The sequence below is a fragment of the Malus sylvestris genome, chromosome 13 (genome assembly GCF_916048215.2).
Source record: "Malus sylvestris chromosome 13, drMalSylv7.2, whole genome shotgun sequence".
Classification (NCBI taxonomy): domain Eukaryota; kingdom Viridiplantae; phylum Streptophyta; class Magnoliopsida; order Rosales; family Rosaceae; genus Malus; species Malus sylvestris.
The window spans coordinates 32,021,838-32,033,822 of record NC_062272.1 but is presented as its reverse complement, the minus strand read 5'-3'; the positions used below and the strand labels follow the sequence as shown (position 1 = coordinate 32,033,822).

The window sequence follows — 11,985 nt, the reverse complement described above, 5'->3', positions numbered from 1 at the left end:
TCATAGGGGTGGAGTTGTATGACAAAAATGCTCTAAACATGCATGATCCACAATATTTGGTCAAAGCAATCATTTTCAATTGCAAAAGTTTTAGAGGACGAATTATTCATTCAGTTAAGAGATGTATATTAGTGAAATGCTAAGGCACTCTTTTAGGACTCTGAATGACCTTTTGTCACATCACAATTTAACGTTACTTTTTATGCCGATATTTTAAAACACTATATAAAAAACATGAGGTGGTAAAGATTCTCACTTTTGAGAAAATTTCATTAGCATTTCTCGTACAAAGATCAAATCATTGCGTTCGAACAGAAGATTCAAATCTGATTTCATCAATCAATTTATTAATTGAAGGTTCAACCTTTTAAAATTTTTGTCTCAGAAAATTCCACGTTGAGTGAGTAACGTATCTTCTCAGTTAACTCACGTTGGCATGAGGATAAGATTTTAATGAAAGCTAAAGCTATACATGTTTCTTTCCTTTCTACTTAATTTGGAGAAGCTTTTCGTAAAAGCAATTTGCAATGACAATACACCCGAATCCAAATTATAAGAATCCATTCCGTTTACGTGTCGATGTTTGGGACATCGTATGAAATAAATTTAATAATCCATTGAAGTGGGATTTCCACCACCATGATTAATTTTTGTTTAATCTTTCAGAAATTATTTTTAAACATGGGTTACTTTTCTACTTAACTGCCCTCGTTTATCAATGCAGCTTTAACTATTTACTTTGTTTTAAATAAATTCTCTCTTAAAATAATACTATGTTGCAGTTCTATTAGATTAGGAATATAATTGTGTAAATCCTAGTAGATCTAGGGATATCTTTTATATTCTCTTTAGTAGTTAATATCCTATTAAAAGTTGTAATCCTAAAATGGTAAGGAATTAACATTCCTTACTACTATAAATAAAGGTACAATGGAGTGGAATAGAACACACCCACAATTACACATCTCTCTCTTCTTCTATCTATGCCGCACCCTCTCTCTATATGGCCTCCATAATTGTTTAGTAAATTATGTCTACAATACGTTATCAGCACGCTCTTGACGCTGTGCTAACAAGAGAATTTATTCTTCAATCAGGGGAGTATTACGTTTTAATCATTCTTTTTATGATTAATTTATTATTTTGAATTGATCTACAAGCTCTTGATTCAATTTAATTTTTCTGTGTTGAACGTGATACAACGCATTGGAGATGCAATTCCGGCTTTCTGCGAAGGATCTTTTATAAATTCAAAGGCTTTTGTTGTTTTCTACCAATCAGGTATGCTTAAAATAAAGTAAGATATTTGAAACAACCTTGAAGCATGAAAACATTCCTCATGATGCATTATCCCCCTATGTTTATATTCTCCTTCCGATATATATATTGTATATGTTTCATATATTATGTCAATATATATATATATATATATATATATATATATATATATATATATATTTGTTCATATAATACACAATTATGCTATGTGGAATTTGTAAGTCAAAGTATATCCATAAATTAGAAGCAATTTAGGGTTTCCTAAACCCTAGGGATGTCGAAAAACTTTAAATTTTTTTGGGAACAGTGCAGCACAGCAGCCGCACCACCGTCATGGACCTTCACGCTGGCCTAAAGCCCAGCAGCGTCAAGCAAGATACCAAGACGATGTCGTTTTGACATCTGCCCATGATTGTAGCCCGTTGGGCTAGCAGCAAGCAAGGATAACCCAGCCTTTTCGGACTGGGTTTGGTTTGATTTTGGGCCTACAACCCCAGACCATCCACCAGCATGGCCCGAAGCCATTTACTAGGCTCTCCCCTCGCACCCATGGCCCAATCATCAGCAACCCATATGTTGTTGAGCCTGGTCCAACACAATTGGCCTGCCTGCAGCAAGCCCGAACTGCTTGCTAGGTCATGCCCAAGTCTCGGCCCTCTTCCTGTTGCAATTGCAGCTTGTCTTCTTGCATGGGTTGCCCCCTTGTGCAGCCTGAGCCGAGCCCAAAGGCCTGCAATTTTTTGCGGGGCCATGTATTGCAACTAACCAAAGTGTGTTGGGCTGCATTCTTTTTCGACCCAATGCTATTTTTTTTGGCATTTTAAACAATTTTAACCCGAATGTTAATATTATTTTTGCTTCTATGATTGACCCTGTTTGGTTCCAATCTATTGAATTAATTAAAAATGATTTGTAATCCATTAATCTGATAATGAATCCAAAATTATTGACCTGAAAATTACTTTTGGACATTAACGATTCAATAATTTATTTTTATACTTTGAACCGTTGACTTACTTTCGTAGTCCCGAAACTCTCACACTTGAGTTCCTGAAGAACCTCAAATCCACTACACTTAAATCAGCATACTGCATTCTGTGTTCTTGCAGGAACCTCTCTTTTATGAACTAAACATTCATAAACTAATTGAACCTATAAGTTCAAATTTAGTGCCTTTGAAACCCGAAGTTTTCATAAAACAATACATCCATGAAAACCCGACGTTTTTCATGAAAACCATGTCTTAGAACTCGAATGTTCTAACTTTGATGCTTATGGATGATTCATTCTCATAGCACCAATCACAATCTTGTTCCCTCCATTTAGTGGATTGTCGTATTGTACAAATTCGATTTTCCTGATTTGGACGTTTCTAATAGAAACCACTTTATATGGGTTACAAGACGTGAATCTCCACTTGACTATCAAGAAGCTGAGAAACCTTTTACGCCAACAATGGCATGGAAGAGCTGAATAAGCCTCCGCCATGATCTTCATTCGAAGACTTATGCCCGAAGCATTACAAACGGAAGTACCTCCCAAACGAGGATTCCATGACTTTTTGGCTCGCTACTACAGACTGTCTAATCATGAAAGACATTGCCTGAAGCACACCATGATTACGTCCATGAATGAGTATAATTCTAAAGTTTATAAATCCGATCGAATTTTGATTAGAGAATACTTTTCTCGTCCATCCATGTTTCTAACTCGCTCTTGAAGCAACAAGTGTATAAAACAGAAGTTTACCAAATTCTCGAATCTGATTACTACCACAAACATATGATAGAATAAGGGCCTACCAAGGTGTGGCATCATGCCCGAAGCATGATCCTTGGTACCTAAGACCTAAAACTTCAAGAATAAGGGATAATATTCCTAAACCTTAACCCTACAAAATCTATTTCCGTCTTGATGGAATAGATCATTGGTTATGCACATGTTCGTGCCCCTACCAATGTCGTTGAGGAGTACCATTCTCATAGTCAATATGTGAGATTAATTTTGCTCCACCGAACATCGTTGGAAGAGTAGAATTTTGACATGAATGGCCTTGTTGGCCAAATCCACCCTAGTAACTTTGGTTTACTTTGTGAACATTTTTCCTTGTTCTTGGATTCAAGTTTGGTGTATGTTTTAATTATGGATAATCTTATTGATACTATCCTCGAATATGAGTTAATTGAATCATGTTTCTGTATACATGTGACGAATTCAATTAAACATGTGATTAGGTAGGAATGTGGGAAAGTTAGTTGTCTAGATGAATGCGTACTACACATACTAACTTTACACCTAAATCACATCTCTAACAATGACTTCAGGTCTATCCAACCTGATTAAAAGCACTGGAACGCTCCTCGTTGTATGAATGGTACTGAATCACCATTTAAGGGACCTTAAATTCTCCCTGTCGTTGAGTTTTTAAGGATATTTGAGATGATAATGATCATAATTGAAACCACTGATGAAAATAGAGTGGAATATCTTTGCACCACCTCCAAAAATGAGCCTGAAGCTTTGATTTGGGGCCAATGAGTTGTCTCTCAACTAGGAATACACCACATGTGGCCGGCCTGAAGTCTGGTGATTGAGCAGTTTACTTGACTTGGCATGACCTTTTTGGGACATTTAGGTCGAATAATGATGCTACAACGCATCTCCTTACCCGAAGTAAGAATATTGTGCCTACAAGCACACTTTGCCAAGCCTGCTCATTAGGGAAATTGATTTTCTATATCATTTCTCGCAAAGATACGAAATTACCCTTTTTCATAGTGGATTCAAAGGAATATATGTGGATTAATCCAACCAAAATGCGGACCATATAAATACTTATCGTTTTGGTTGATGAATCGACAAACTGGTCACATGTTTATCCACACACATTGTTGTTAAACCCCTTGGCCGATTAAGGGTTCACCACCCTACTTACCCCTTAAGGTCCGGGAGACTGGATAATGCCGGAGAGTTTATATCGACAGTTTTTCGATAAAGTATTGCATGTGTTTTGGGTTTATAATTGAACATTGAATTCCCATGTTCACCCCAAATAACCTTGCCCAGTGATCATAAAGCGCAATTTAAATGATTGCCTGAATTTTGGTAAACATAAAAAGTTTTCGATATTTGCCCAGGGCTATGGAATCTTGTACGCAGTTATGTTGGTCCGCCTTGAGGCCAATTGCTACCCAACCTATATGATGTTACAGTTGGTTACTGGGTACGAACCTGACGATTTTTGTATTTACGGATTTGGGTGTGCATTCCATGTGCCAAGTTACGCCGCCGCAACGTACCAACATAGGTCCTCAAAGAAAGATCTGAATCTTTGTCGATTATGATTCTCCTTCACACTAGCTCTCTTAGAGCCCTTGCATGTGATCTCTTTACCGCTCAATTACAGGTTGTCACTTTAATGAGACAGTCTTCTCGTCGTTAGGGGGAGATAAGAACGTCAACGTTCCTATAGAATGTCGCTAATTTACGTGGATGATGCCCACTATATTTCATCTTGTTTGTACCATACTTGACCAATCCCGAAACTACTGAGCACCGATCAACGTTATACCGTCAATGACTCAGAAGAGTTTCCCTCCAACTAGGAGGCCATTCACAGCGCAACACATGTCGACATCAGAAGCCAATCATAGCGCGACACGTGTCAACATCAGAAGCCAATCACATGAGAATGAAACTAGAAACTTTCTTCTATAAATAGAGATCATTCTCTCACAATATTTCCTAATGTCATTTGTACTAAATCATTCACTTGTACTCACTAAAGGAAAGCTTCAACCTATGTACTTGTGTAAACCCTTCACATTAATGAGAACTCCTCTACTCCGTGGACATAACCAATCTGGGTAAACCACATACATCTTGTGTTTGCTTCCCTGTCTCTATCCATTTACATACTTATCCACACTAGTGACCGGAGCAATCTAGCGAAGGTCACAAACTTAACACTTTCTGTTGTACCAAAGTCCCCACTGATTTTGTGCATCAACACATCTCAATCCCCGTACCGCATAAGTGTGAGAAGCAAGTGCGATGAATTCTAACTTTCAGAATGTTGCTCCAAACGCATTCCTCTGATCTAGCTAAAGTGACAAGATCATAAACCAGCTGCAAACATGCCTGCAAGGATAGACGTACTTAACGAACGTCGAGTCAACATCCCTGGAGGGTGTGCCGTCCCTATTGGATGGTTTGGACACCCCTAGTGGACGGTTCGGTGCACTGGCGAATAGCCAATCAATCTATCTTGGCCTGGAGCACGACAAATCACTCGATTCGTAGGATTCACTTCCCTAGAAAAAGAAGACACGGCACAAAAAGAATCCGTATTTGATCATTGTCTCAAATCATTTCCATCTAATGAGATTAAGCCGGATTACTCCCGAGACATGAAGTTCTTGGTCTAGTATACTAATTTGGATTAGCTAAATGGAATTGAAATGAGATTACCATCGATGATGTTTTCACTTATATGGTAGCTACCGACATAAATGAAAAGCAATGATATCGAACCATGTTTCGTTGATTAAGTGACAACGTAGAACTGATTGGACAACCGAAGTTACAATCCAGGTCAAATTCCTTACCAAAGTGTGTTTTGGACCTATTGTTCCTACACTGCCCAAGGTAACCCCATTATGTTACAAGTGGGAAATGAAACGTTATGAGATGAATGAAATAGTACGATATGATGCACGCCTTACGGCCCAAGGTATCTCTCAAACGTCATGTGATTATTAGCAGCATTATGAAATGTGATTAGTATTTCTCCATGGGGATATAGATACGGAGATTTACATGTAAGTTCCTGAAGAATTACATGGACTGGTTCAAATAGTTCCAAAACCACAGAACACCCTTTTAACTTGTTTGAGGCATTCACTTACAATTTGATGGATGTGGTATACCTGTCTAAGTGATTATTTGATCAGTCAGGGCTATGAATTATCCCCTTGCATGTTAAACTATGAAGTTTTATTCCAAATTGCTAGAGTTACAGTTTATGTCGCTGACATACATCTCACTAAGACTTTGGAAGAGGTTGAGAAAACTAACTTGCACCTGAATATGGAATTTGAGATGAAGGATCTTAGGAAAACTCGTTTATGCCTTGACCTGAAGTTCAAGCGTTATTCTGACGGTACCTTGGTCTGCCAGTCGAACTACACCCCGAATGTGTTACCTTTAAGTATACCTATGATCGTCCATACGTTATATGCAAATGAGACCCTTGAAGAGGTTATGTAATCGAAAATTCCATATCTAAGTTCAACTTTGTGCTTCGTTGTACTTAGCCCATTGTATTTAGACAGGATATCTCTTTCGCTGTTGATCTTGGCAAAAATGCAGCACTGCGCCTACACGCAACCACTGAATTGGTATTAAAGATGTACCTTGAAGGTACTACGAATTTGGGAAAATCAAATCCCAACGCATCTTAAGCGAATCCAACCCCTCTGATCTCAAAATGAAGCTTGCCTTGTTTGTTATACTGATGCTGGTTACTTATCAAACTCGCACAAGGCAAAATCCCCAAATGGTTATGTCTTTATCATTAGGGATATTGCAATATCTTGGAGGTCCACGATATGACCTTACTTGCGAAATCTTCGAATCGTTCCAAGACTCACCTCACTTCACTACGCAACAAGTGAGACATGGTTAGGAGTTCTTGTTAAGTATATTCGAAGTATTGGCTATTTTTCATCCATCATTGAGTCCCAATGACGATCCACGAAGTCAATGCCAAGACATATTGCGTTGACATCAGCAAAGCATCAAGAGATTGAAGTCATGCAAGCCAATCCCAAACAACCTTGTTGACCTCTACACTCACTGTCGAAGTTAACCTTCCAAAAGCTTGTCTGAGGAATTGGTATGCCTAACTATTCATATGCAATGCTTGTAGTTCTCATTTGGAAGTTATGTCAAACTCAGGGGGAGTATCTAGAAGTATACCCACTTAATCTTAATGTACTCTTTTTCCCTACGATTAGGAGCATTTTTCCCATTAAGTTTTTGCTACCTAACTAGGTTTTAACGAGGCACCCATCATAGGCTGATCATACCCTTGTGAGCTCTTCTACTTACGTCCAAAAGACGTATAGTTTTGACTTAATGCAACTTCTCACTTTTCTCCTTAGTCTATGGGTTTTTCTCCTACCTTGGGTTTTACCATTGCGGAGTTTTGTGAGTTTTACTTTTTTTATGCATTCTTCCGTTGATCTGAGACTCACACTCGCTCATTGTGCCGACGACTTCATCAACTGTACTTACTTCATCATTGAAGACCTAATGCGCCATTTACTTGAGTATCTACACACTCAATGGGGAGTGTTGCAGTCCTATTAGATTAGGAATGTGATTGTGTAAATCCTAGTAGATCTAGGGATATCTTTTATATTCCCTTTAGTAGTTAATATCCTATTAAGAGTTGTAATCCTAAAAGGGTAAGGAATTAACCATCCTTACTACTATAAATAAAGGAACAATGGGGTGGAATACAAAACCCTCACAATTACACATCTCTCTCTTCTTCTCTCCATGCCACACCCTCTCTCTCTATATGGCCTCCATAATTGTTCAGTAAATTATACCTACAACATACTAATAATTCTTTAATAACAAAATGAGGGAATAGGAACATAATCACAGTATTATATATAGTTTCAGAATCAAAATTTTAATTAAGAAGTATATGGTGGTGGATAAGGCACTTGAGTGAGGAGGTTTAAAGATATAATTACGTACTTGCTTTTGTTTAAGCCTCTAAATTTTAATCAAAGGCTAGTCAGGTAGTAGTAATCTATCCTTGGTCATAATATAAAATAAAATTTGAGTGGAAAAATGCCGGAATCTATAGTCACAATATATAACTGGTAGGCTCCTCTCCCACAATACTCCTAGCTAACTCGGCCCCAATTGGGTGCTTGATCAGAGGATCAGCTGAAGTCTAGAAGAAAAATGATGCTAAAAATATACTTAAATCTTAGGGTAAATCTCAGTTTACTACCCTCAAGTTTTGTGGTTTTCAACATTTAGTACATGAAGTTTTTTTCATCCTAAAATCATACCTAAAGTGTTAATTTTGGGACAGTCTCATACATGCGTTAGTCTAGCTGTTAAGTCTCTCGTTAACTGATGACGTTGCGCCTATGTGGACAATGATTGGGCACCACGTGTCATTAAGGGTCCACATGGAAATTAAAAATTTGAAAAAAAATTTCTCGCCCAAATTTAAAATATTAAAATAATTAATTAAATAAAAGTATTTAAAATTTTTAAAAAAATTAAAAAATAAAACCTAGAACCCCCTTCGTCTTCCCCACCCGACACCCCTCCATCTCCTCCACCCCTCACCCACCGACACCCTTCCCCTTCCCTGATACCCACCCCTACCACCAAGCCTTTTCTCCTTCCCCAAAAACCTTACCACCAAGCACACATCCAGATAGATTAAATCCCTCAAAGCAAGCAACTTTTGGATTTTGTTTTTTCACATTGAATTCACCAAACCCTTTTTCTGGCATTCCCAAAGTTTTATAACATTATAGTCTCTAATTTGTGCAATAATTCCTCAAGATCTGCAATTCAAGGCACAAGCTTTTCTATGCTGGCTCTCTTTCTCTTACTCTATCCATGTGGAGAGGAACAAAAGCAAAGACATAGAGGTGGGGCAGATGCAGAGACAGTGGGTTGACTACACAAAATCCTTGTTCCTGGAGGTAAAAGCAACAGAAAAAATGTGAAATTTAAGCATAAATCACAGATGTGGTTGTTTTGATTTTGTTGTTTTTGCTTGTTGTGTTCTTGATGTTTTTGTTTTTTGGGATATTTTTTTTTTATTGGTTGGGTGAGAGAAGGGGTTTTTGGATGGTCAGTTTTTGCAGCTCCAACAGCTACAGGATGAGAGCAACCCATATTTTGTTGTTGAAGTGGTGTCTCTTTTCTTTGAAGATTCTAAGAAGCTTCTCAATGATATTACCAGAGCTTTGTAAGAATCTAGGATCTTTCTTTTCACTATCTTTTTGTCCCTAGGATTGGATTGGACTGGCTAGATTGATTTGTGTGGTGCTCATGGTTTGCTACAGATACTTTTAAGGAGTTCATGATTTCCCTTTTTTTTGTTTGCACAGAGAACAACCAACTGTAGACTTCAAATGGGTTGATGCCCATGCTCACCAGTTCAAGGGTAGTAGCTCCAGGTACACTTAAATGTTGCTCCTTTTTGGGGTTTTGGGTGAAGGGAAGGGGTTGGGTTTTTGGGGAAGGAGAAAATGCTTGGTGGTAGGGCTGGGTATCAGGGAAGGGGAAGGGTGTCGATGGGTGCAGGGTGGTGGGGATAGAGGGGTGGAGCTGTGAAGGGGGTGGAGGGGATGGAAGGGTGTCGAGTGAGGATGACGAAAGGGGTTTTTTTTAATACTTTTATTTAATTGATTATTTTAATATTTTAAACCTGGGCAAGAAAAAAAATTTTTAATTTTTAATTTGCATGTGGACCCCTTAATGACACGAGGTGCCCAGTCATTGTCCATTAGGCGCCACGTCATCAGTTAATGGGAGACTTAACAGCCAGACTAATGAATGTATGAGACTTTTTCAAAATTAACACTTTAGGTATGACTCTGGGACGAAAAAAATTTCATGTACTAAATGTTGAAAACCACGAAACTTGATGTTAATAAACTGAGATTTACCCTAAATCTTATTATACTTGTTCGAAGTAGCCACTCGTAGCGTATATACCAACCTCACTCAGGTACAATGATGAGAGAATGTTTTACTTTTGCGTGATACGAATTCGACTCTCATTATTTTCTTTCTTAAATCAAAATAATTAAAACAACATCTGTCACACCCCGATCCCAACATACGTACAGGATCAATACGCGATATCACCAAGTATCAGTATATTTAACATACACTGCCTCAGGAATATGTACAAAGCATAATTCAAAAAAAAATTGTATACTTTATAGTTGCATCTAACCTCCTCGTTAGACTACCTATGTACCCTAAAAAGGGATCAAACCATTCGTAGTTCACCCTTCACTACACTCGAACAATCATCACATAAATCACCATGTCTCAACTTAATACCACACAATAGGCATGCATATCAAAAGGAACATTCGACGAAGCGCAACATAAATCTCTAGCCATATTGGTCAACGAGTCTAATCATAATGACAACAATCACAACCAACATCATTCCACAATCACATCAATGAATAAAACATACCATACACCGAAATGCAGGGCTAGAGCGACATAGTTTGGCCAAAGCCTACATCTCTGAAGCTGAAATCAATCCAAGGAACCAACAAGTCAAATGATGGGATTTCAGACCACTCAACGAAATCAATCAACATCAGGTTCCGAACCACTCAACGGAACCAAAGTACCAAACGGGATTCTAGACCACTCAACGAAATCCAAACCAAGATATGATTCCGGACCACTCAAAGGAATCGCGAAGTACAATGCATATCGAACAGCTCAATGAAATCTAATTGGATACGATTCCGGACAACTCAACGAAATCGCGAATCACGAGGGATTCCGGACCTCTCAATGGAATCCAGAATGATCAAGGAACCAGACTACTCAACGGAATCCCAGCAGAAACCCAATTCCAGATCACTCAACGAAACCAAGCGGAAGTCCAAGAAATATAGCAGCGCCCGAAGAAGAAGACATGAAACAAGTACTCAAAATACAAAAGCTCAACGAAACAAGAAATGAAATAATGATACGATATGTGAAACAAGTCTTGAAGCAACAAACCCCATGACAATGGCTTCATGGTCCACTCCTAGCCCTCACATTTCATCACATCAAGCCAAACATACAAATCAACCACACTGCACAACAAGTTCAATACACAAGTCAAATCACATAAAATAAACAAGCATATTACAATGTGATGCCATCAGTACGTAAATCAAGGTGCACATCAATTGAGGAAGACACATCATCATGCTGAGCCTAATAAGCTTTATAGAATCTCAACAACACTCTAAGATTAGCAACAAGCTAGAAGAACTCAGGCTAGTTGACTAAAAGTCAACCGTCCATCAAGGTCGAGGGTAGGGTCCACAACCCTAAAAATCTAAACCGGAAGATCCGCCTATCAGATTTTTGATCCATAACTTCCCAAAGTCCACATTATGCTTCCAGAACAACATACTAAAACTTCATTACAATCCATAACTTCCTGATCCATAAGTTCCTATTGTCCTCAAATATTACGTACTATTATGTATTAAAGTTGGTAACGATCCAACGGTCGGATCGTCAATTCATATAACGACCAAGTGGCGGTCTCTATTAAAACTATAGTCATACGACGAGATTTCGTCAATCGGACATCACATATGGAATCAGGGTATCCAAATTAGTTTAGAAAAGGTATCCAACAAATTCCACAGAAATATAGATCTCAATGAGTGGAGCAAGTATCATACCTGAGCCGAAGTCCAATTCAGCTGAAAAATGCTTGAATTTTCCCACAAACTGCCGGAACCCTAGTTTTGGGTGTGCTTCGATTTGACCTCCATGCGCGCTCCAGTGCCTCCACCATTGTTTGGGCTTTGTTCCTAGCCTCCAGATGAGTGTTTTGGTGGTGGTGATCGAAGGTAAGCATTTCAAAAAAAGGTGGATTGTCGTCAGTGTCCAGTCAGGTTT

General features: G+C 38.4%; 1 protein-coding gene across 1 annotated transcript; it reads left to right on the top strand.

Annotated features, from left to right (window-relative positions):
- The first annotated feature begins 8,653 nt into the window (after positions 1–8,653).
- LOC126595433 (histidine-containing phosphotransfer protein 1-like) lies at positions 8,654–9,644 on the top strand. The gene is made up of 4 exons (XM_050261736.1): positions 8,654–9,023; positions 9,162–9,292; positions 9,435–9,503; positions 9,545–9,644. The coding sequence occupies exons 1-4, from the start codon at positions 8,979–8,981 to the stop codon at positions 9,642–9,644; spliced, it is 345 nt and encodes a 114-aa protein (XP_050117693.1). The 5' UTR covers positions 8,654–8,978.
- The last annotated feature ends 2,341 nt before the right edge of the window (positions 9,645–11,985 follow it).

Bases quoted from the DNA above. Each gene is read 5' to 3' on its own strand.
- LOC126595433 (XM_050261736.1), top strand. From the start codon at position 8,979: ATGCAGAGACAGTGGGTTGACTACACAAAATCCTTGTTCCTGGAG. The intron at 9,024-9,161 runs GTAAAAGCAACA...GGGTGAGAGAAG, and splicing joins CAAAATCCTTGTTCCTGGAG to GGGTTTTTGGATGGTCAGTT. The intron at 9,504-9,544 runs GTACACTTAAAT...TTTTGGGTGAAG, and splicing joins TTCAAGGGTAGTAGCTCCAG to GGAAGGGGTTGGGTTTTTGG.